The sequence below is a fragment of the Dacryopinax primogenitus genome (assembly GCF_000292625.1).
Source record: "Dacryopinax primogenitus strain DJM-731 SS1 chromosome Unknown DACRYscaffold_7, whole genome shotgun sequence".
Taxonomy (NCBI): Eukaryota; Fungi; Basidiomycota; class Dacrymycetes; order Dacrymycetales; family Dacrymycetaceae; genus Dacryopinax; species Dacryopinax primogenitus.
The window spans coordinates 14,440-38,277 of NW_024467204.1; the positions used below are offsets into that span (position 1 = coordinate 14,440).

Here is a 23,838-nt window from a genome sequence, read left to right on the forward strand (position 1 = left end):
TTATGAATGAAAGAGAGACCGCCGGATGGAAGACGCGTGGGGGAACCCTTTAGGGACACGAAGCAATGAATTGACATAGGCGGTCGTCGTCTCCTACGCTGTGGTTACTCTTTCCTCAGGTACGTCCAACAAGTACGAACGATACTTATACTTGGTCATCATCGTGGACAAGGTCAACAAACTGATGAAATGCCATCGATATTCTCTCGGGTGGTAACGCCGTCGACAGGAAACATAAGAGAAGCGGACGAACGGGCGTCCGACAACACTGCCTCGATCAACGCCGTTTCGACGAGCCCTTCCCCAAGCGCCCATAACCCCACCGTACTCGTTCAGGACGAGTTCGACGACGCCCCCCATCCACCGTCGACGCCCAGCACACCTCCGTTCAACAACGACGCCCACCTTCAGAGAGTTTCATCCATTCCTTCCACCACTTCAGGCCGGTCATTAAGAAGAGAAGCCAGCCCCTCCCCGTCCGCTTCCCGTACGTCTCTCAACCCAAACGACGATTCACCAATCAGCGCACTCTCTCAGAAGACGTCAAAGAGGCTGGCGAATCTCTTTCCGGACTCTACCAAGAAAAAGTCTGATCGCGGAACTGCGGAGGGTTGGACAGACGACAGTCCGACACCCATCCCCAATCCAGCCACAGCTCCCCTCGCAGCTGCTGGGAACAAGCTCAGCCCTTCCGCGACTTTTGTATCTCTGAGCTCTATCACATCGCGTAACTCCAAGAAATCTCGGTCGAGAGCGTCTTCAATATCAACACCCACCCCTGCGCCTGCGCTAGAGCCTCCCCCCTTACCTTCCCGTCAACGCAATCTCTCTCTCATCACCCCGACTTCCGTTCAGTCACCTTCCTTATCCTCTTCTAAGGGCAGCAACATTATGTCTGTCACAGAGGTGGCATCCCCCATTACTTCTACATTGCACTCGTCACCCTCCACGCACGCCGGGTCGCCCGGTCCACCCACCATCGCCCCCGTTATGACTGGCGGCGCACCACTCAGCCGAACTGGATCCCGTCGTTCACAGGGCTCGGCCAAAGAAAAGAAACCATGGCGTCGTTCTTCTCAGTCTTCCACCACCGCGGCAGCCAATCGACAGCGTGGAGCTTCGAACAACTCTGCCATGGGCATCGGAGCACTGGCGTCAGCCAGTTTGAACCTGTCAGCTGGGATGGGAGGCTCAGGTGCACCATCACCAGTGTCTCCCCCTACAGCTCCTCTAACTGCCTCTACAACGAACTCACCCACTGCAATCTCTTCCCCCGCCACCTCCCTAGGACCTTCATCAAGACATTTCCGGGCTCGTACCAACTCAATGTCAGGTTCAGAGGATGACGAGGACGAGCTCTCACCTGACGCACTGAGCATGGAGCTAGAGGATGAGGATATTCCGAGCATAACGGGCTTCGCAGTTGCGAGCATGAAGAGACAACAGGATTTCCATGAGCTGTTCCCAGAGGTCGGCCAGGACGACTATCTCATTGAGGGTGCGTAGTGTGTTCATTGTCTTAGCTTCCAAATGCTAACTATGTGTAGACTATGGTTGTGCCTTACAGAGAGAAATTCTCATACAAGGCAGGCTATATATCTCGGAGAATCACGTCTGCTTCCATGCCAACATCTTCGGTTGGATAACAAACGTGTGTTTACTTTGTCTGGCTCATGAATCAAAACTCATGAGCTGCAGTTCGTCATACCTTTCCACACCATCGTTCAACTTGAGAAGAAGATGACCGCATTCGTTATACCCAATGCCATTGGCATCACTGCTACCAATGACACCAAATACACTTTCGCTAGTTTTCTTTCCCGCGATACCACCTACGATGTCATGATGAACATCTGGAGACTTTCCCGCCCTGGAGCCGAAAGCGCTTCCAACAGCTACCGAGAAGGCAGTCTTCTGGAGGACCAAGACAGTGACCTCGATGGGCAGTCGATGTTCAGCAAGTCACATGGCCCTGATGAAGACCACCTGCAAACAGCGGCGGGTATACCAGTGAATCCAAATGACATACTTACTCCAACACCGGCCAATTCCAAGACTGTCGGAAATGCTGCAGTCTCCACGTCCAATCCATCGATGAACCACCATCACCACTTTGCCAGTACGAAGAGGTCGTATAGCTCGCCCAAGCCCCATAAGGTGACCCAGTGCGCATGCTCGCAGCAGGGCGAGCATTTCCCTGACACGTGTATGGATGCTGTCTTTCCCGGTACTCTGGAAAGCATATACAACCTAATGTTTGCGAGCGGTTTCGTGAAAGACTTCATGACCAGCGAACAGGGTCTAAGGGGTATGTAGATCTCATCTTCTCCATCAAGTTCTGGAACTGAACCATCGTCTCAGGCCTGCAGATATCCGACTGGAAGCCAGAGACAAGTGGATCGCATCTGCTATCCCGACAAATGACATACATTAAGCCGCTAAACGTGTCCATCGGCCCCAAGTCAACAAAGTGCGAGCTGAAGGATGAGACTATGTATGTCGATTTCGACGACTATGTCACCATGATGACGACTACCCGAACGCCGGACGTGCCAAGTGGAGGTGTGTTTGCTGTGAAGACCCGCACATGCCTGACTTGGGCCGGCACGACGAGCACGAGAGTGTTAGTGACGACGATGGTGGAGTGGACAGGCAGAAGCTTCATCAGATGTGCGCACGGATTCCTACTGGTGGCCGACCACAGCTAACTCGTTTTCAGCTATCATTGATAAGAGTGCCATTGATGGGCAGCGAGTTTATCATCGGGACCTGGAACAGGCTATGCGCAAATATATCAACGAGCATCGTGGAGAATTCGTCCCGGAAGGCCAGATAGTTCCTACCGAGCCTGCCTCTCCCGTAGAACCAGCGCAGCCACCGCTAGAAGTTCTGTCTGCACCAATTGGCGTCTCCGCGAAGGAACCGTCCACCAGTCGTGCAAAACTCGATGGCATGCGTGGCTTGCAGTGGCTTCTGGATACCGTCACTGGTGCCAGCAACGTAGCTCGACAGAGCTTCTGGGGTGCAATTGACCTCATTGGCGATATTATCGAAGACTGGAATTGGACATCTGTGCTGGCACTGGTTGTGTTCTTCCTCATTGTCAGCAATGTATGGACGTTGATGAGCCTGAGACAAGCTAGCCGAAGAGAGGAGCTTACAAAGCTGAGGCAAGCTGAGTACGGCCGAGTCGCTGGCTCGTATGGCGGTGGATCAGTGGTCCTGCCCGGAGATGAGGAAAAGGTTGTGGCAGCCAGCGTTGCGACCGAGGCTGTGAAGGTATTTCTTGAAGAGATGGTAGGTGCCTCACGCCAGGGTCAGATTGTGCTGCCTTCGGCCGGAGAGTCTCTCTCTACCAGAGAGGAGATGGATATGATCCTGAGGGCATTAGATGACATCGAGAAGCGCGTCGAGAGGATGAAGACATCCGTGAGAGAATTAGATGGAGCAGCATAGGACAATTCGATCTTTCCGTGTCACAAGAAGCAAAGTCAAATAGTTACCCTTTGGCACATATGCATGTACAATAGTAGCTTTGGCAACGGGCGCTTATATTTTCAAGGTGAATTGGTCCCTGACTTCACAGAACTTCACACATCCGACCATGACGAACACATCGCCATTCCATATCTACACACAGCTGCGGCAGATTCGGGAAAGTCTTACATCCCCCGTACCAGACCTTGATGCTCTCCTTCATCTCCTATGTCTTCCTCTTGACTTGTTAAACCTGCTTGACGATAGTCTGCGACAATATGGCAGTTCTGTTCGTCCACCGCCAGAGGTCAAGAGGACAATCCTCCTCAAATGGATCCCCTCCCTTCAGACCACTATCCTGGAACGTATTGTCGTAGACTGGTATGATGCTCTGAAACAGGAAGGGAATCTGGAACACACAATAACGCAATACTTTGTTCCAAGCCCATCATCATTCCTCGATGCTTCTCTCGTTGGGATGTCAGCGTATGACATCCTGCTGAACGCGATATCTCGCCATGGTCCTAAGAAGGAGTATCGAATATTGCCGGATGTGACAATTCATTTTATTCTCAACATGTTGAGCCGCTTGTCAGTGCAATATACATTGGACACTCTACATCAGGGAATCTTTGACAACGGCCTCGACGCGGATTCTCAAGACCTCCTGTGGAACGACTGCGTGAAGAACCTGGTTGTGGTACCTACAAAGGTCGCGAACTATATTCAGGGCAACAGTCCAGCGGTTCCTCACTCGCTATTACCATCGTGCGTAACTGGAGGACATGTGACATTTGCTTGGGTTCTTAACTTTGCGCAGAGAATACTTCGAGAAGCTCTGTCTCAGTGCAGAAACGATAATCTACCGATTATCGAAGTCCACGAATTCTCGTATGCGAATCCACTTCATTTTGACAGTTTCAGAATGACGCTCACCCTGAATAGATCAGCAGATGTCTTGTCTGATTGATTCCATGAGCTCGTTGCTCGAAAAGCTTTTACGTATCGGCCTCTTCCCGTCGGATTATCGCACTCAGCCCTATTCATTCTTCAATACTGCACTTGGCATCATAGAAAGACGCATCCTGGTAACACCGGATACCGAGGGGGGGACGCCCTCGCTGTCATACTCTTTTCTATGGCAACGGCTGATCGCTTCGTTAACCTCGATGGACTCTCAGCAAGTGATTCGATCGCTCCTTTCTTGTCTTGACCTGCCTTCCGCCCTGTCTCGTTCAACATTATCTAGGCAGACGATTAAGCGCACGGCCTATCTTCTCTGTCGCATATTTGGACCATTGTCACAAACGTCCGAGTCCGGCAAGGAACGCTGGCATAATGTGATTGGGCTGACCGTACTGTCAACCAGATCAGAATGGAACGGCGGTGTTTCACGCATTATCGCCTGCTGGGCAAGTGGACTGGCCAACGGCAGCGTGCCAGATATCAACTGTAAGTCCTGCATCGGATATGATGATCTACCCTCTGATGATCATTAGCAATGGAATGTCTCGCCGATGCTGCCCTCACGGTATGGACAGATGTCGCCTTCATCAAATACTCGAATCGTATTCGTCACGAATGTACGTGTCATCTAGCACGTTGTTTCTTTTCTTGCCCTAACGAGAATACAGACATGACTGTGATGTTTTTGCTGGCTATATCCTATCTTCCGCCCAAGTCAGACAAACTGATAAACTTATCCCTAAATCCCAAGTTTCTACAATCCATGACCGCATATATGGAACACTCTGATCCATTCATCCGTCGATTAGGGCTTCTTGTTGTGGAGGTTCTCAGTGCTGCTACAAGGGTTGAAGGAAAGGCTCTCACCTTTGGGACAGAGATGTGGGAAGGTGATGATGAAGGAAAGGAGTTCTGCCGAGAGCTACGAGCCCTGATTGTGGAACGAGATGTAGATGCCGATCTGACGTCGGAAGCCGCTGGAGAGCCTGTTGCGGAGGTCCAACAGGCGCCCTCTGTACCATTTGATGTCTCCTTGTCTCTGACAAACCCGACTCGACAACTCGAACCTGACGATTCGGACGATGACTCGTTGATGGGGTATGACTCCGTTGAGGCCTTGGTCTCCGCACCCAGTATGGAGGAGCTTGATGAAAACGAGAAAGATCCTACCCTCAACAACGGTAAAACGAAGAAAGTACCCAAGCCCGTCTATTTGGCGGACTTAGGCGCGTTTTTTCAGGATTCAAAGGACCCAGACAGGCTGCAGTTGGCACTATCGTCAGCAGTAGAACTGATACGACGCAAGAAGAATTACGGAACTGAGCTTGGTGTGTCCCAGCAGCACCTCAGGCTAACAACGTAACTGACGTCAGCCGAAGAGGAAAATGCCGTCAACCTGGTACATGCTGCTATTGCTCTACAAGACGACCAGAGCCTGCCAAACTTCGAGCAGAATAGACAAGGAATGTTGAATTCCCTTGTCGCTTGCTGCCCGAAAAAAGCAACGGTGTAAGCAGGGATGTAACGTTGGTGGAACAATGCTGATGGCAAACAGTGCTATCATCGAACAATTCTTCAACCATCAATATTCTGTTGTACAGCGATCGGCCATGCTGACAGCTTTGGTGCATGGTGCACGGGAGCTGGCCGGCCTCGGAGCAGCTTCAGAACAAGTCAGCTTTCCAGCCAAGCACGCCCAGTTGATTCTCATGGCCGAAGATGCATCCCTACAACGAGCAATCCAAGGGATTTCCGATCTGATTATTGATAAACAAGCAAGCATCGCCGAAAGCGCTCTGCCCGCAATTGCTCGAGAGAAGAAACTCCGCATTCGGAGGACACTCAATGCCGCGACCGACATCAATGCGCCACATCTTCCTTCTCCCGTGATGGCGTTCAAGGACCTCGCGGCAGAGTTCTTCATTGCGCCGTTCGTCAATCGCTTTTGGATGTACTTCCGTGATGAGCAGACTCGAGAACAGCGAAGCGCTCTGTCATCGAGTCGCTACAGAGGTGCCGCCACAGGAATGATTTTGAGTCCTTTGATGCTTGGGCAGATTCTCGCTGCTCTCGGTGTTCTGATGGATGCTGCTCGATTTTCTCCATCATATCTGGCTATTCTCGCTCCAGAAGTCCTTGAGCTAGCTGTCGCAATTGGAGCCCAGGTTGTGAACACCACTGCGCCTGCACAAGGGTCTGGCAAGCAGCCGGCCGATGTGGTCCTGTATGCCGCACATGTTGCTTTGATCATTCTGGACGCATCAGTTGAGCTGGATGCGGGTCGGACATTGGCAATGGAACACGCGGAGCTCATGCTTACCCTTGGGGACTGGGCGAAGATGCTGTTTGAGAATGAAGAGAAAGGCGTTCGTCTAGAGGGCGCGGGGAGTGTTTCAGGAGGCAAATTGGAGCGTGTATCCGCATCACTTGTGCTGAAAGTCCACAATATTCTAGACCAATGGCAACGATCTATAATTTCGGCGATGTAACTTACATTTGTGGGCATTGGCCTGCCTCCTCTATAATGCCAGATGCCTCCTCTGCACAAACCTAACCAGGCGAGCAGTGGATGTCCCGATTATAGAACCTTTGAGCGAGTTCCCTTGATTACATTGACGCATGCAAGACTACAAAGTCAGAAATACGATCAGACAAACAACTGGAAGAAGATAAACAACTGAAAGAGTCAGATAGTCATGTCATCGTCCGTATTTCCCAGTAGCGGCAGACGTGGCTCTCTGATCTGCCACTGGTACATGGGGAACAGTGATGGACATAGGGAAGGGTACGAGTGTTTGGGCCTGGATTGGTGGAACGGCGTCGCGCTTCTCGTCCACGTGTTCCAGAACGCGCTGCATGCAGCGCTGTAGGTGAGATCGGGTTACCGAATTCTGAGCGTTGTTGCGTTGTGGCGGATCCGCTTTGCTGGTCAACTGTGCCTCGATGATCCTGCCCACTTATCAGCGGAAGAAGTTCGTTCCAGATGTCGTACAACAGACCATTTCTCCCATGGAACCTCTTCCTCGTTACTCGTAAACCAGCTCTTCTTTGTTCGTTTTTCCGAGAATACAACGATCATCTACATTTCATTGTAAACAGGACTGCGGGAGATGGTTGGACCATCACTTACTTGCGCTCGAGAGTTAGCCGACGACTCGAGAGTTTTCCAAAATTGGTCAATCTTGATGTTCACGATATTATCGATTTCTGGCTCATCCACTGCAGGCTACAGCGTGGGGCATCGGTCATTTTGTCCAACAAATCATTTCAGACGGATGCGAACCAACGTCAGGTCAAATATCTCTGTTGTTCTCGGCTTGATACAACCGAAAAGTCGATGAAAGAGGATGAGGTGGAGAAGTGCACGCAGAGCCTCTTTGCCTGCTGGCCTCTCGACGACCTTGTACGAGTCTGTCATGAGGATGAATCTGAACAACACGAGAGGCGTACGAGGTCCATATTGACCGTCATGAGCATGTTCGTCTCCATTTCCAGGTAGTAAGCAAAGGGAGGTACCGAGTAGACAAGATACTGAGCGAGCGCGTGTATGTCAAAGAAACTGCGGAACAGCGGAAGACGGCGGAGTCTAAGAGAGCAACCCTACTTTAGGGGGTCACCTCCCGTAGTACAGGCAGATCAGAGACCCCGGGAACCAGCGTATCCTCCTTCAACAAACGATCATGTCCACCTCAACGAGAGGGGTAGGGACGGGAGGGAAAGCAACGAAACCCACTGTCGACGAGCAGAGCGAACAAGAGAGCGGCAGTGAGCAAGGAACAACAAAGGAAGGAGAGAAAGAGATCGTAGAGGCGGCATCAGTCGGTGAGATGCCTCCTTTTCTCCCGTCGAGCGGAGACTGACGGGGTTATTTACGCTCTCTCCGGTAAGAAGAAAACCTTCAACTCCCTTCAGTCACCTACGGTCAACAAGCAGAGGAAGCCAGACGCGCTTATGCACAATATTACGCTCAGTTTGGACCAAACTCACAACACCTGGGTACAGGACCACCTCATCCTCCATGGCCATATCCTCCTCCAGGCGCCTACTATCCTCCTGCATACATCCCGGTAGCACCAGACGGAACACCCTTATATCCTTCTTTTTATGCCCCTTTCCCACCTGGAGCAAGGCCGCTGCCTGGAGGACCTATGATTGTCGCTCCGAGCGGAGTGATACCTATTGCTCCTAATGCTCAGGCTCCGCCGGAACAGCCTCGCGTAACCTCTGGATTGTCCGTGCCACAGCGACCTCGCACGACGGTCACTGATAAGATATTCATTGCATGTAGCTATTGGTCCGTCTCTTATGCTCCTTTCGCCCCTCCGATTCTTATACTGTTCTGCATGCAGTCGTCATCGCAAGCTGCGGTGCAGTGGTGATACACCAAAATGCACTGTTTGTGTGCGATACGATCAGATCTGTAACTACGATGATCACAGACGGACACGTGGACCTGGTAGGAAGTCTCTTGTTGCTCTGGGTATCGATGTTCCCCCGTCAAAGAAGCAGCCGAAGAAGAAGGCAAAGGAGGCTGCCACCACCAGCATCACATCAAGCTCTGCTCTTCTACCACCTCCTCCGCCGACCTCCAACTGCCAGGCTGTTCCTACGTTTCCCCCACCTCCGTTTCCAGCATCGTTTTCCGCAGGTTCACCTCCGGATACTGGAGTATCACCCCAAGCACTCGAAGGGAGTGCTATCACTGCCGCTGCGATCTTGAATGCGCTTCCCACTTTACAAGCTGCACTCGCACGCCAGAATATACCACCATATCCTTCCCTGTTTAGGTCAGTGTCTGGTCCTCCGCAATCCCCAACACCTTCGCCCCATCATAGCCCTCAGGACCACGCTGAGTCTTCTGTTGAGGATGTGGAACCAAAGACGACATCACCCAAGGCAAAGAAGAGGAGGGCCAAGGACGAGTCTTCCTCTAGTCCAAAGAAACGTAAACGGGGACACAAGAGCTAGTTTCCCAATCAATTGTCATAGTTTATAATGGTGCGCTAGACACCATTAGAAAGTCTAGCGAGTCTGCGTCACACGAGTCCTTGTCGGTGACCGGTGTATCATTACAATCACTGTAGTGAATTGTTTCATAACATGTTACGGTGCCATTCAATGTTAAAGAGACCCATTTCTGCTGGAGTATGAGCCCCATTGTGCTGGTCACGATCCAAGTCAATCTTCAACAAACTACTCTGCCCTCGTGCGCTGGTCGCTATAATACAGTATTACTCTTACCTCTCTTTTCGACACACAACTCTCCGCATCCATCCCTGCACCTTCCATAACAAAACCACGATCCACTACAATGTTGATGTCTTTCCACCAAATCACCCTGCTGTTATCAGTCTGCATGACTAGTATCTCGATGGCAAGAATTGTGTGCATTGTTGACACAGAACAGGGTGGACAGCCACACGTGATTTGGGGGTATGAAAACATAGTCGCGGGGTCCCTTGGGTTGCACGCCACCCAGTCGCCGCTGAGTTTACAAACGTCCTTTAGCCTCGGTTACACCACCACTGTCGAATAGTGAAGAGATGGCACCCAAACGCAAGGCCGCCGTCGTCGCCGCCGCCGCGCCTGTTGATCCCTCGCTGAGGGAGGGCGATGCGGAGGAAACATCGCCACCGGGAGCGCCCGAGGCCGTCGAAGGTGTGTTGCCGTGTCGGTTGGTTGCTTCCTTGCGCTGACCTTGCATCCGTAGCTCATCCTCCTCCGGCCCCGCTTCCGTATCCTCTTCCGCATGTCACAGACGACGAAAAGATAGCACCGACCACTGAACAGGCAATTCCTACAAACTTGTTGCAACCTCCTGCAGGCTACTACGGCATTCCTTATCCACCATGGGGATTTGCACCAATCCCATATCCCCCCGGTGCACCAGGCGCTCCCTTTCCTCCTCCGGGTTATCAGCTGCCGCCGTACTACGCAAATGGTCAACTTCCTCCAATGCCAGGCTTGATATATGGGCCGGCACCTGTCCCCGTCCCGCCACCCAAGGCTGACTCAGCCCCATCTGGGGAGGGGGATGAAGGTTATTCGGAGGCAGACGAGAACCCAAAGCCAGAGGATGACGAGGACTACAAGCCGGGGAAGAAACATCAGAGGAAATCGAAGGCTGCCCTGCCTCACGATCCTGATCACGCTCCCAAGAAAGCGAACATTGCCTGCCACTACTGGTGCGCATACAGTCCCCGTTGGCTCATATCCTAATCATCTTACTCATCATGCAGCCGCAAGCGCAAGATCAAGTGTGACGAGACCAGACCCTCTTGCTTGTCATGTGTGAGGCTCGGGCAGGACTGCTTCTACGATGATCTCCGTCGCTTCCGTGGTAAAGCCAAGTCCACTCTTGCGAAAGAGAAGAAGTCTGCGAGAATGTCTGCGAGACATAAGGCTAATTCATTCGCGAAGGAGATGCCGCAAATGAAGTTTAGCGCTCTTCCTATGCCGGGGGATCCCTCCTTGACTGAGGTGCGTCCCGCGTCTTACTCCAGCGTTAGCAAGCGTTGATCCCACTTTTACAGGCTTTGAGCCTGGCTGCGATGGGACCAATGCCTCCCGGCAACATGCCCAAGTTCATGTTCTGGAATGCGCCACCTGCTGCCAATGTCGACGCGTCTTCGACGTAGACGTATGCTCATATTGGTTATTCAGTCGTCGGACAGTGTAAGGTTGGATTTGGATGTGATCTAGGTGTTTGTGTTCCTATTATCGACCCTGTGCTTCAGGCAGGATGTCCCTACCTCTCCTTTTCGAGTGGATTGTAATTCTGTTTCGTATTATTGATGCTGCCCCAGCCATTCGCCAGCAGCAGTGTTTCACACCGATGTCAAAAACGGGTTGGTGCCGAATGGGCAGAAGCACGCCGGACCTCTTCTAACAAAGAACTCGCTCCTATTTTTCAGCCGCCTCCGGTTCCGATCCATGTTTCCTCTCCTATTGAAGACCGGCAATCGACATTCGCAGGCCGAATATATCGCATTAACTCCGTGAAGGAAGTCGAGTACATATCGGCCAACCTCAACACAGGCGCAGATCACAACATGGCTGCGTGGAGAACTCTGTCGTTGAAACCCGGAAGAACTGGTCTCACGGGACCGGATGACTTTCGGGTCGAGTCTGCCAGCAGAGACGACGGAGAGCAATGGGGCGGGAAGCGCATACTCGGAATAATGGAGAAAGAGGGTGTATCTGATGCGCTTGTTGTAGTCTCCAGATGGTAGGTGCTCAGTGCAGCTTCACAATTATGTTGATTCCTATATCTGACCGAGGGGGTGGTGACCCGATGCAAGGGAGGAGATGGAGTTGAACCGATTTTCCGTTGCCCAGCGAACATGGCGTCATAGGCAGACTGCGATTGGCGGGCAGTTCCAATGCACTTTCACCCTCACTTGCTTCTCCTGAGGACAGCACAGTACTGACTTGCTACGTTTCGCCGGTGGTCAGGTACGGGGGTGTGCTTCTGGGACCGGTGCGGTTTACGCATATCGAGGATTGTGCGCGAGAAGTGTGCCAATTCTTCAAATCGTACGAGGAGGTCGAAGAATTGATCACTCGACTGGCTGCCCTGGATAACGAACTCGCGGACCTGCGGGCGTTGCTGGCGACCGGTTCGGCTAGATCCGAGGAGGAGCCGAGCAAGTCTATTGATGCCGGAGTAATCACAACTCCGGTAGTACTGGCAAGCGAACCATCAGCTCCAAAGCCGTCGCCTCCGGATGGGACCGGAAGTAGCGAGACGGCTATGACCGCATCACCGACGAAGCGGCAAACGTCGTACGAGCGACTGTTGAAGAGCAAACCGCCTGACGTAGGCACGGCTCAGCGTCTGATAAAGGCACGGGAGAAGGCAGTCTCGAGCGTGAAGGCGGTTCTGAGCCGCGGAGGCGCCGCGGCGAGAGAGCGCATTTCCGATGAGAGAGAAGGGGAAGGAAAAGATGGGACAGGGGCCAACATCGAATCGGGATTATCCTAGTTTGTCTAGAAGCTAGCGAGCATGTACCGCCGGCTGTTGCGAGTTCTTCCGACTTCCAAACATTACCTGGATCGAGCGTATCGCCGAGCTGCGGAGGGTGTGCTGGCAAAAGAGAAGAGGGCATATCTGTGTAATCGTGGTTCTCTGCCCACATGGCAGTTTTGGGGAGACCCGTGGCCAAGGATTGAATTCAGTAAGACGGCTGATTGGCATGCTACCGCGAGAATGTGGAAGCACCCGGCGGTCGGCAGGGGGAGGATAGAATGATGAAGATAGAGGAAAAGAGGACAAAAGTCAGGGTTTTGTCCGGCTGTTTCTTTTGATCACGACTGGACCTCCGGTTATCAGTTTGACAATTCTATGATGGTCGATGGTCGGCGGTCGAGTGGGACCGAAGACGGCAAATGTGGTCCGATGGACTGGCATGTTTCTCCCGAATTGTGTCCGGCATGTTGAACGTGGTGCAGCTGTGCGAGCCGCACATGGGGTCACGGTATTCCAGAATGCGTACCGGGAGGGAAGCGAAGCGAGTTATTCCGAGGTGGGCGCATCCCCAGGAGTGGGAGTACGGACTTGGTACGGAAGGGTGAGCGGGACGGGAAATTGAGCGGGAGACCCGGGCGCACGCGGGGGTGGACCCGGAGAGACCTGTGCGGATTATTTGACTTTTTCGGCGAGTCTGTATTAGCTATTTGGCTAACAAGGTCGTGTCAGGAGATAGTGGTCAGAGGGGCGGGGAGTTGATACGGGGGGGGACATTGTCGCTGGCACTGGATTGTAACTGTTTACATGATTGTCTTTGTCAACGCCGAGTGGACGTTCCCGTGGGAAGAATTGATATTTGAGACACGGAGTGTTGATCGGTATGTTACGGATGGAACAATATGAAAAGTATTTTGAAAGTTAGAATAGATAGAAGATGATGGGTGTTGCTTCTTCGTTCTGGCCCCTTTCGTTGCGAGGGTGAAGGGCAAAGGGGCGAGTGGTAGGCTGGACTGAGATGCAGTGCCCCCTGTAGCATATGAAACACGGGATCAAAGAATGCCGGCGGCGCCCCCAGACGGGAGCAGAGATGGCTCGAGGGTTCAACCTGAGTGAGAGCGCTGGCAGGACCCCGCATCGGTGGGAAGAGAGAAGAGGGTGGCCACGGGTTTATGGTCCACAACGGAAGCCTATTAGGGTGTATACGGGGTCCTATCCCATCTCTGTGCCCCCGCAAGCGAGGCGACACAAGGACTCAGGTGGTCGCCTTGTCTCCGCCGTCTCCGAAGAGTCTAACAGTTCCGTCCCGCACGGCAATCGACTCCGGGGGAGGGTGACATCGAGTGCGCGGGTTGTGGTGGGTCACGCTTCCTTTCGCCTCTCGCCTCTCTCTCTAAAAAAGATATACATCTAGGCGTTCAACCGAGGCCGACAAACCCTTTTTACCCCGACCTTGGTCTTCTTCCCTCTCGGTTCCGCGTGCAAGAGAGCACCGCCCAGACTAACCACAGTAGTACGACACATCGGACGAATAACAACAACAACACACAACACCACAACACCCAACACATCCTCAACTTCATCCTTCTTCATCTAAAAAGGTGTGTGCTGGCTGTCATCTTCTTTTCCCCCTCTCTCCCCTCTCCCCTTCCCTTCCCTTCTCCCGTCACCCACTACATTTATTCCCGGCTACTCCTTTCCATCCCTCTCCTCTCACCCGCTCACCCTCTTCTCTCCCTCCCGTCACCCCCTGACTAAACATCGAACCTGTGCTGACTATATTCTAATGGAGGTCATCCCTCCACACAACGCTGGAGACGATCCACTCCCCCCACGCGACGCGCATCCCACCGTGTCACAAGTGGGCCAGACACCAATGACAGACATACAACACAGGTCACACGCCACAGGTGCGTACAATTTACCGCGCATATATTCCCCTTATACTCACCCTTTCCTCTGTAGACGTCCCGTCTGGACTCCTCCCGGCAGTCCCAGGCAACCCGCCGATGGACGTAGACCCCGCACTCGCGTCTGCAGGCGTCTACAACGGCACCCTCAAGCGCAAAGCAGATGACGCGCCTCCAGACGAGCGTGGGGCTCCAACTCCGCGTCTCAATATCGCCCAGGAAGGGCCCCAGCCTGCTCCTCATGCCAACATCATCAACGCGATGAACAACGGACCTGCACCTGGCGGTAACGCCGTCCCTCCGCACTCGGGGCAAGGTGCTCCCCTGATGCCACCTGGAACCCCGGGTCCGAACCATACGCACGAGGGACCAAGGACGCCCCTGCAGCGTCCCTTGCAGCCGATGTACACTACTCCCTTGTCAGACACCGAGAGACCGCTGCAGATCGAGACATCGGGCAGGAAAGTTACGATTGCTTGCGAGAACTGGTGAGCATATATCCTGCTTTTGTATGCTATGTGCATGCTAAAGAGTGCTTTCAGTCGCGCCCGCAAAACCCGTTGTGACGGTGGAATACCGTGTGCGCGTTGTGTGCGCTCACAAACAGAATGCTTGTATGACACTGAGCGCCGCCGGCGTGGCCCTCACGCAGGGTCTAGGCGCACCAAAACTGGACCATATAGCTTGGAGGATTTCCTCGAAACAAACGTGAAGCGTGCAGTGGCAGAGAGCTCCGCCAGCAAGGCAGGGCGCCAGCAGAGGCAGTACACAGGGGAATCCCCTGAGGCTTCCTTCGCTTCCGCGCCAGGCGCTTTCCCCCCGCCTTCCCCAACCAAGTCGGTCAAATCGGCAAAGGGTGCCTCGGCCAGCGAGGGCGAGACCATGCCAAACACCAGCAAAAAGGTGACATTTGCCTGTCAGGGCTGGTGAGCAGTCGAAACGCATGCATGCATCAGAATGTTGTGTTGACGGAATTTTCCATAGTCGCCAACGGAAAACGCGGTGCGACGGCTGCACCCCTTGCGCTAGTTGCGCACGCCTCAGGGCGGAATGCTTATACGACACCGAGCGGAAGCGGCGCGGTCCTCGTGTTGGCTACCGCCGTGGTGGAAAAGCCGAAGCCGTAGCGGCAGCCATTGTTTTGACAAGCCAACCCAACCTGATGGACCCTTATGCCAGCAAGTCACACGCCCCGGCGCAAGAACCGGTTCTTTGGGCTCAGCCGGAGGAGCTGCGTCCGCTTTCTCCCGAACCCCCTCCAACACAGTTCATACCGGGCCCGTCTCTAGCCAATCTTGTCGATGCGCATAGGACTGGACAGGTGCCGCCTCCCATGCCTCCGGTTGACAAGGTGAACCAGCTAGAAGGCGAGAAGGAGAAAGAAGACGAGCTCCAGGAGGAAACAGACTATGAGGGCGACGAGTCCACTGATGAGGCTGGCCACGTGGAGGGCATGTTGCCAGACATGGCTCATCCGCATGCGTCTGGTGACGACAGGCCCCGGAGGACCGTGGGATCCTGCACCATGTGGTAGGTTCACTACACTATCCAGGTTCGAATCTTCCGCTAAGATTATTACAGCCGTGTCCGCAAGGTGAAATGCGATCGTGTGCATCCGCAGTGCGGTAGTTGTTCTCAGCATGGCCAAACGTGCAGGTACGAAATGCCACCGAAGCGGCGTAAGCGTCCGCTTGTGGAGGACCCGAATCCAGGGGCCCCGCCTCCTCCCCCGCCTCCCGGTATGCAGATGCCGCCGGGAGTGGTGCCGCCGAATGTGCCGGAGCCGAACATGGAGCAGTGGGTCAACCAAGACGGTAAGGGACTGTCCACATTCAGGGGAGCCGTCGCATGTTCAATGACATTTCATGGTGTAGGTGCACATCTAAACGGACCGGTTGGGCCGCCTCTTCCTCCTCCCGGGATGATGCCACTTCCCCCACCGCTTGGACATCACGCCGTGCCCACACCTGGTGGTCCCGTGGGGTCGCCTCCCCCACCCGTGACAGCCCCATAAAAGTCTACAGATGCATAGACAGCCCTTTAGGTATCGCTATGGTAAGCTCCGTTGGTCCTTCTTTGTATATAACCATTCCCCTCGGACCCTCGGAGCTCCGCATCGTTTCCTTGTTTTGTTTTATTTTGGTCTGGGCTTGCATTTTTCCAGAAGAAGGGAGGAAGTAGGTTCGACTACTCCCACCCGTGTGCCGTGCCTGCTCGATCTGCGAGCCTGGTCGCACGTGCGCTTTTTGCCACTCAAAGTTGTACTAGTATGCCTTGTTGCTACGCATATCTTGCTTTGTGAAGGGGTCGAGGTCGCCCCATCTCCCCATGTCTCGTTAGTTCTAGCTAGGTTCTTTTTGAAAGTAATTCAAAGCGTGAAGAAGCATGATTGTGGTTGTAGTTGGAAAGTGAGTCGAGGGAGAGTTGAAATAAGAACTTGTTTTGTGTGTGTTGATTGATGTGGCTGTGTCTCTTCGGCTCCGATCGGATAAAGTGTGTTCGAGTGGATTCGATTGTGTAATGCGGCGGTTAGATAGGCCACTTTGGACCGAGGGGCGCAACACTTGTAATCCCTCTCCTCGTTGTCGTCCTCGTCTCTCCTTCTCACTCTCATCCTTACCACCATCATGGCAGAAGAGATATCCATCAACGTAAAGGGTACGTCTCATCACTCACCACTCACCACCGCAGCTCACCCCCGAACAGGGCCCAACGAGCTCAAGCTCTCAATCTCAATCTCACTCGACAAGACCGTTCTCGATCTCAAAGAATCCATCGCAGAATGCGCAGACGTCCCCGCAGCGCAACAGCGACTCATCTATTCCGGTCGTGTGTTGAAGGACGACGACGCGCTGTCTTCCTACAAACTCGCTTCGGGACATACGGTACACATGGTCAAGAGCCCGGTGAGGCGGGATGCCGAGCCTCCGCGCCAGCAGCTGCCGACGATGCAGACTGGACAGAACCCGACCGACCCGCTCACGGTGCTTAACGGACCTGCGGGCCATGGCGTCATGGCTGGTTTCAACCCGTTTGCGCAGATGGGCGTTAATCCGAACGATCCTAATATGGTGCGTCTCTCTATGTGTCATCTTTGTTCACAAGTTGATACAGTACGCTGTCTACAGATGCAGTCTATGCTCGACTCGCCCGAGTTCCTCCAGTCCATGTCCCACCTCATGTCCAATCCTCAGATCCTAGACCAAATCATCGCCTCCAACCCTCAGCTCGCGGCTATGGGTCCCCAAGTCCGGCAGGTGCTCCAGTCGGAGCAGTTCAGGCAGATGATGTCCAATCCGGATTCGATTAGGCAGATGATACAGATGCAGAGGATGCTGCAGGGCATGGGGATGAACCCTGGTATGGGCGGATTTCCCGGGATGTATGGTGCGCCAGGCGCTGCTGGGGGAGCGACGTTCCCTCCTCCGGGAGCGTTCGGCACTCCCACCACTACAGGGAGTACTGGGACTCCTGGCGCTGCTCCTGCTGCCCCTGGTGCGGGAACGACCCCCGCCGGTGGAGCTGGATCCCCACCCACAGGGACAGGCGCCGTCCCCCCCGTCACCCCCTTCGGCAACTATGGGATGGTCGATCCCAACCTGATGAACCTACTCGCAGGAGGGATGGGCGGTATGGGAGGCTTCGGCGCCCCTGCACAGCCAGCTGATACCCGGCCCCCTGAACAGCGCTACGAGGTACGCGTGCTTTTACCCCTGATCGACCTGGTGGCAATGTCTTACCCGACTGTTTCAGACTCAGCTCAGCCAGCTTCAGACGATGGGGTTCACCAACGCCCAACAGAACATACGTGCGCTCATGGCCACAGGGGGGAATGTGAACGCTGCCGTTGAGTATATACTCAATGGCGGTGGGCTCTGAGTTGAACGTTGTGCTCGAGTTACGCCCTGGTTGGATGTAGGATGTGTGGAGGACTGTAGCTGCTGTTACATGTAATGATGTACTAGTAGAGCGGATATGCCCAGAAATCAAGATGTGCCTAGAGCTCGTCGTCCTGATTTCGTCCGGTCGGTGGTTCTGAGCGGATAGGACGTGCATAGTTCTGACTCCAAAGGACACAAACACGCGCTATTGGGTTTTCAGGGGTTTTCTCATTCAAACAGCTGCAGGACGCGAATTCTTAATAAACATGATCTATACTTTGGTATTTGGAGACTCGGTGCGTCAACCCGGTTACCAGGTCCTAGTTTCGAGCAACAGGTCACCGGAGTTGTCCAGCCCTAGGCAGGCCTTGAGGAACTGTTCCAGCGCCGACCGCTGTCTTGAGAGGGCGTTGACGACTCTGTCCAAATGTCAACCTCAGTCTGAACGGAACGTAGTACGACTCACTCAGTGCCGGGCTTGACAAGCGGCGCCTTCAGCATATAGCTCAGGAGGGAGAGCACGCTATACAGCGGCATGAACTCCTCCTCTGGCGTAGTGCGGTACTGTACCCTCGTCAGAAGCTCCGCCAGCAAGCACAAGTCCATGATAAGCGGCGTCGCGAGCAACGAGTCCTCGCACTCGTTCATGATGCTGATCGTGCTCCTTCCGCCCATGAGGATCCGAGAGTAGTACTCGTCCAGTGCGCGCTTGGAGTCTCCCACCGCGGGCACGTACTTGATGACGATTATGTGGTCTGGGTGTTCTGGCTTCGCCTTAGGATCACCGGACTCCTTGGCCATCTGCGCAGCGGGCTTGTAGAGGAGGTGGTTAGCAGCGACCATATCGTCCACCACGGAGGACTTGGAGATCTCCTTGCTCTTGAACTGGGGTTCGGCCGAGAGATTGTACCCGTCGTTATTGCCCAGGTGGTTGTAGCTCGCGATGGAAAGAGGCTTGATACCCGCGTTGACGAGGAACTCTGCTAACACGGACTTCATCTTCGTCTGCCCCGACTTGAGGTCGTCGCCTGCTATGAACGCGCGGCGGGACTCAGCAAGCTGGATCAGTCCCGGAACGAAGGTGTTCTGCGGCGCTCCGTTGATGTACGGCACACCTTCGAGCACGGCGGCGACGCCGAAGAGCGTCGAGGGCGACACTTCCGGGTGGCTGGCGTCGATGCTTGCGAGCAGGGCTTCCTTCGTATCGTTCACACCGGGGATGATAGCGCTGTACCGCTCGGTGTTAGCGGACCAGAAGACGATGACCTGGTCGAGGTTATTCGCCACCTTGAACTCGCGGATGTCTTTGCGGAGGTGGTCGAGGTGATCACGCTTGCTCAAGCCGGGAATGACGTTGTCCGCCCTCTCGCCCTGGTTAGCGGCGATGAAGCTCGGGTAATAGACACTCGGTAGAGGCTTGATCCCCCGCATGAGCGGGACGAGCTGACGTTGCAGATCGTAGGGCAGCACCTCAGCCCGGCGCATGGCTTCGTCCAGAGGGAGGCTGGAGATGTCCCACCCACCGATGGTGATGTCATTCGGGTGCACCATGGGGAGAAGGTCGCACACCGGGAGGTGAAAGTCCTTCCCTGTCCCGGGATCTGTGCCGAGGCGCACCGTTGATGCACGCAGGACACTTCCGACATAGTCGGGTACTTGGATCCCCTCCTTCGTGTACCACGTAACGTGGTTCTTGTTCGCGAGGATGGTGGCCGTGAACGTCGACCCGTTGTTCCCACCCAACCCGATGATCATGATTCTTTGCTCTGGGTCAGGACTTCCTCGTGCGGGGGAGAGCAGACTCACCCGAGCTTGGGCACCTTCCTCTTAGTGCGGAATTCAAACTCCTCCTTGGTAGGCGTGACCTTGATGTCCCCGCCCTCCCGCGTCACTTGCGCACCACGGTACGTGAACTTGGCAGTGATGTGCTCCTCGGTGTAAGTAGTACGGTCCGAGTCGACGAGGACGACGGTGTCCCTCCTTTCTGCGGTTGGATGGACCGGTGGCTGGGGTGCGGTGTACGGCCCAAGCTCGGGAGCTGGACCAGTCGCATGGGGTGCCATTTTTCTCTCAGTGAATAGTTGTTTAGGTTCGAAATTGTATCGAGAGGTAAGACTGATGATTAGTGATAATGGACCCGCCCAGCTGGGGAGGTATGTTTAATTCCTCTATGAGTATTGTGGCACGAGTATAGTCCGTTTCCGAACATCCACTGTGGGGATTTGAGGTGCTGAAAAGGGTTAGTACTGTAGTACCTATGAACTTGAGGAGGCGGAGAGTAAGAGGGCAAGTCGGACAACTGTGGGAAATGGGAGGCTTTAAGTAACGGGAATGAGCGGATAAAAGGCGGGACGTCAGCCGTGCCGGGGAAGCGCCCATCGGCCGCGGGACCCGTGATGACACAACAAGGGTTTTTCCCCCTTGGCCGGCGTCGGCATTGATCAATATCCACACGGTCGGTTCACAATGACCATGAGGGGTAATCACTCTTGCCTATCACAGCACTAAATCATTTCATTGTTCACCCTACACACGTGTCACTCCGACAATGGAAGCGCAGTACATTCCATCTCCACAAGTGCATCCAAAGGCAACTCCGAAACACCCACACACGTCCGAGCAGGCACTTGCTTGAAATACTACTGCCGGTCAATATCATTCACCTCGATAACGGAAAGGCACACACCGTAGCGTACACCTCGTTCATCGGCCCGAAATCGCGTTTCATATGAGATACACGTTCACCTTGAGCACCTGATCCAGCGAGCTCCCCGCAGCGGCAAGAACCTTGATGATGTTATCCAGCAGTAATTTTGTTTGTCCTTGTACACCGTCCGGAATCTTGAACTCCTTGTCACAGCCGATCGTGCCGCTGCAGAAGATCAGCCCCGTTGCGGGGTCTTGTGTGGCGTGACCTTATGAAGTGAGTATTAATAAGTTGCTTCGATCGGTCTGGTGGAGGATGACATATAAAACACCGGCAATGTCGGTCCCGCCTCGGGCACATAGATTACTTTCTTGTTCCGTGTCATTGGGTTGTTCAAGCGTTCTGTTCAATTGATGATAATCTGGGGGTGATAGATGTTGAAATTTGGATGCTAGGACTATCCAGCGCATAGTGCCAGGAGTGGAGATTCAGATGACTTTGGCAGTCGGCCTGAGATCGGATAGACAAGGATCCTCAGTTCAGGGACTTTGTTTTCGTCTTGAACCACTTCTGTGGCCCCTGTTATCTTTCCAGCGCTCTCATGCTTGAGCATAGACCAAATCAGGCTTGAGGCGGAGAGGACGTTGACTGGACTAGTCACTGTAAAGCAATAGGTAGAGCATGTACGTGAGAGCGGGTCTCGCTACCTGCAGGTTTGGAATGGTAGCAATGGAGTGCGTGTTATTGAGGTGTATTGGCAAAACCTGTCAAGGAGTAGGGCTTGACTCAGCAACAATGAGTCGACAAGAATCCAGTCAAAGAGGCCCCAGGCTGTAGTACTTGCTACAGCATCCACAGGCCCAAAGTTAACATTGTTCTTGAAACAAGAAATGATTACCAACCCCGTGTCATCCTAATAGGATAGCACAGACAGATCAGAGGGGTGGATGTCAAGAGTGAGGTTCCAGCAGCGAACAAATCGGATTCTATTCTGCGACAATTACATCACCACGCAAAACCAGTCACATTTCCTGCTGCTCTTGTCACGTTTAGGTCCCTCTACAACACCTGTGATGTCCTTGCGACGTACACCCTGAAGTTCACCATCACCAAGCCTAACCCATACTCTCTTGTGCAACTCAGAAGCTCCCTCAGATTTTGCCGTCGTGACACCGTTGCGAGAAATGCCCGTCGCAGGATCCGAGCGGAAGGTAATCGTAGATCCTTTCTGAATGTTTCCAATCGATCAGCAATCTGAGTGTCCCAACGGATCGGAACTCACGGAAATTTTCTTGATGACCTGGCGGGCCATTAGAGCAGTCGTATCATCATCATCATCATCTACCCATCGTCGCTCAAAGCCACTGTCGGATTCCCTGTCGAACACCTCCCGACCTAACACGACTTTATCGGCGGTCACTGCTTCCAACCCTCGTTCCTGTATTGTGGAATATCCTATTGGAATCACCATCGTGACTCCAGTTATGCAGAGTGAGACGAGCAGAGTGATTCGGGTGAAGGAGAGTAGCATGTTGGCGAATGATGTTCTTGTTATGAAAGGTGCAGAGCAGAATGTGCAGCGGAGTTGCTTGTCAATGGTAGGAATGAAGCAGAGCAGCGACCAGCACCGTCTGCAGTGATATGAATAAGGAACGTAAAGTTGAACAGTGTAACCAGCACAATTGGGGTTTACTGCTGCAAAGTTGCATTTCTTTATGTACTTGGTGCCCCGCGCTCTGTGTACATGGAGTGGTGATCAACTTCTGGACACTTGCCTGAAGTAAATTGTTTCACATGCCTTGAATATATATATACGTCCCATATAGAGATATCGGCCATCTCCTTGTGGTTGCACCGCATATCGGGTGCGTCTTGTCTAAGGTAGAATAGGGCAGTCAGGGAGGTTAATAAGATCTTTTAGGTCTGAATCCGACCAGCTCATCTGGTAAGCCTAATTTGTGAATGGTTGAATATGCATTCACCGACAACGATTGAAATGGCTGTATAGATCGCCGTGTTGCTGACACCGACTCCGGCGAAGCCTTCTAGCCGTACCAGATGTTAACAACGCATTAAAATATACATATATTGCTGATCAGAAAGGCCAGCACTGGCGGGCTCGTTTACGTGTTTCCGCCAGACGGAAACTCGTCCATGACCTTCCATTTCGTTTCATTATGCGATCGGATTTTCCGGTCTGCGCTTTTCGGAGAACAGTCAGCGTGCTCCTCAGCACCGGGGGAAGGGGAGGGAAAAAAAAAAGGGGGGGGGGGGGGGCGTTTGACACAGACATACGAGAATGGATATGGCGGATTCTGTGCAAGTGCCCGTAAAGTGGGAAGAGCATCCAAGATCGCTGTGGCGGCGATACCGCTCCCTTTGAGTGCCTGAGGTGATACTCAGGTGTCTGGAGGTGAACCTGCCAAAAAAGGTGCTTAGAAAGGAGGTGGGAGAAGAGCACGAATAACGTGTGAGTGAGAGCTTTGCGGAGGAGGTGATAAAGCAGAACTGTCCCGCTGCTGTTCGCAAGCTTTTTTCGCTCCTTCTTTAGCTTGTTCTCTGGGGAGACATCGATACCGAGAGAAACAAGAGACTTCCTGTCAGGTCCGTGCGTTGGTCTGTGATCATCGTGGTTACAAAGCTGATCGTACCGCACACAGACGGTGCATTTCGGTGTATCACCGCTCTACCGCAATTTACGATGACGACTGTACGCAGATCAACATGAGAATTGCAGATGCGAAAAGAGCACAAGAGGCATACCAACTACATGCAATGAATATCTTGTCATGACGGCATTGTGAGGTCGCTACGGCACTCGCAATCCAGAGGTTACACGATGCCGTTACGGCGGAGCTCGAGTATTTGGAGTAACGGGTATCATGCGGTTGGGAGCGACATGCACAGGTACTCCAGGCAGCGGCCTTGTTCCGGGCCAGCAGGCGCATCTGTATGGATGCATCGACATTGGGAGCAGGTGTCGAATCCGAA

General features: G+C 53.5%; 10 protein-coding genes across 10 annotated transcripts; 7 read left to right on the top strand and 3 right to left on the bottom strand.

The window, feature by feature from the left end:
• Positions 1-996: 996 nt before the first annotated feature.
• Positions 997-3,456, top strand: DACRYDRAFT_94346 (uncharacterized protein; the record flags this gene model as incomplete). Its single annotated transcript, XM_040777214.1, has 5 exons — positions 997-1,498; positions 1,548-1,651; positions 1,699-2,308; positions 2,362-2,670; positions 2,720-3,456. The coding sequence occupies exons 1-5, from the start codon at positions 1,135-1,137 to the stop codon at positions 3,454-3,456; spliced, it is 2,124 nt and encodes a 707-aa protein (XP_040629412.1). The 5' UTR covers positions 997-1,134.
• A 148-nt stretch (positions 3,457-3,604) lies between these two features.
• DACRYDRAFT_51119 (uncharacterized protein) lies at positions 3,605-6,932 on the top strand (the record flags this gene model as incomplete). Its single annotated transcript, XM_040775027.1, has 7 exons — positions 3,605-4,245; positions 4,298-4,368; positions 4,423-4,929; positions 4,977-5,060; positions 5,112-5,771; positions 5,823-5,952; positions 5,999-6,932. The coding sequence occupies 7 exons, from the start codon at positions 3,605-3,607 to the stop codon at positions 6,930-6,932; spliced, it is 3,027 nt and encodes a 1,008-aa protein (XP_040629413.1).
• Positions 6,933-7,142: 210 nt separating this feature from the next.
• DACRYDRAFT_106591 (DUF1649-domain-containing protein) lies at positions 7,143-7,861 on the bottom strand (the record flags this gene model as incomplete). Its single annotated transcript, XM_040768301.1, has 4 exons — positions 7,143-7,392; positions 7,443-7,522; positions 7,574-7,669; positions 7,727-7,861. The coding sequence occupies 4 exons, from the start codon at positions 7,859-7,861 to the stop codon at positions 7,143-7,145; spliced, it is 561 nt and encodes a 186-aa protein (XP_040629414.1).
• Positions 7,862-8,123: 262 nt separating this feature from the next.
• On the top strand, positions 8,124-9,411 carry DACRYDRAFT_115582 (uncharacterized protein; the record flags this gene model as incomplete). The annotated part of the gene is made up of 3 exons (XM_040770035.1): positions 8,124-8,265; positions 8,332-8,737; positions 8,793-9,411. The coding sequence occupies 3 exons, from the start codon at positions 8,124-8,126 to the stop codon at positions 9,409-9,411; spliced, it is 1,167 nt and encodes a 388-aa protein (XP_040629415.1).
• A 419-nt stretch (positions 9,412-9,830) lies between these two features.
• On the top strand, positions 9,831-11,215 carry DACRYDRAFT_115584 (uncharacterized protein). The gene is made up of 4 exons (XM_040770036.1): positions 9,831-10,101; positions 10,154-10,628; positions 10,683-10,923; positions 10,977-11,215. The coding sequence occupies exons 1-4, from the start codon at positions 9,987-9,989 to the stop codon at positions 11,079-11,081; spliced, it is 936 nt and encodes a 311-aa protein (XP_040629416.1). The 5' UTR covers positions 9,831-9,986; the 3' UTR covers positions 11,082-11,215.
• A 154-nt stretch (positions 11,216-11,369) lies between these two features.
• On the top strand, positions 11,370-12,373 carry DACRYDRAFT_41093 (ribosomal protein S5 domain 2-like protein; the record flags this gene model as incomplete). The annotated part of the gene is made up of 3 exons (XM_040774500.1): positions 11,370-11,671; positions 11,899-12,048; positions 12,139-12,373. Coding segments are annotated over 3 exons (687 nt in total), but the record flags the coding sequence as incomplete, so codon positions are not given.
• A 1,836-nt stretch (positions 12,374-14,209) lies between these two features.
• On the top strand, positions 14,210-16,702 carry DACRYDRAFT_21608 (uncharacterized protein). Its single transcript, XM_040772463.1, has 6 exons — positions 14,210-14,319; positions 14,375-14,807; positions 14,862-15,245; positions 15,304-15,849; positions 15,901-16,133; positions 16,194-16,702. Exons 2-6 carry the CDS (start codon positions 14,419-14,421, stop codon positions 16,331-16,333), a joined length of 1,692 nt encoding a protein of 563 aa, XP_040629418.1. The 5' UTR covers positions 14,210-14,319; positions 14,375-14,418; the 3' UTR covers positions 16,334-16,702.
• A 218-nt stretch (positions 16,703-16,920) lies between these two features.
• DACRYDRAFT_21609 (ubiquitin-domain-containing protein) lies at positions 16,921-18,315 on the top strand. Its single transcript, XM_040772464.1, has 4 exons — positions 16,921-16,977; positions 17,026-17,390; positions 17,448-18,014; positions 18,073-18,315. Exons 1-4 carry the CDS (start codon positions 16,947-16,949, stop codon positions 18,196-18,198), a joined length of 1,089 nt encoding a protein of 362 aa, XP_040629419.1. The 5' UTR covers positions 16,921-16,946; the 3' UTR covers positions 18,199-18,315.
• A 97-nt stretch (positions 18,316-18,412) lies between these two features.
• On the bottom strand, positions 18,413-20,447 carry DACRYDRAFT_94350 (Myo-inositol-1-phosphate synthase). Its single transcript, XM_040777215.1, has 3 exons — positions 20,007-20,447; positions 18,667-19,959; positions 18,413-18,619 (listed from the first exon to the last, which is right to left on the bottom strand). Exons 1-3 carry the CDS (start codon positions 20,261-20,263, stop codon positions 18,511-18,513), a joined length of 1,659 nt encoding a protein of 552 aa, XP_040629420.1. The 5' UTR covers positions 20,264-20,447; the 3' UTR covers positions 18,413-18,510.
• Positions 20,448-20,924: 477 nt separating this feature from the next.
• On the bottom strand, positions 20,925-22,318 carry DACRYDRAFT_106598 (uncharacterized protein; the record flags this gene model as incomplete). Its single annotated transcript, XM_040768302.1, has 3 exons — positions 20,925-21,072; positions 21,852-22,075; positions 22,130-22,318. 3 exons carry the CDS (start codon positions 22,316-22,318, stop codon positions 20,925-20,927), a joined length of 561 nt encoding a protein of 186 aa, XP_040629421.1.
• Positions 22,319-23,838: the final 1,520 nt, after the last annotated feature.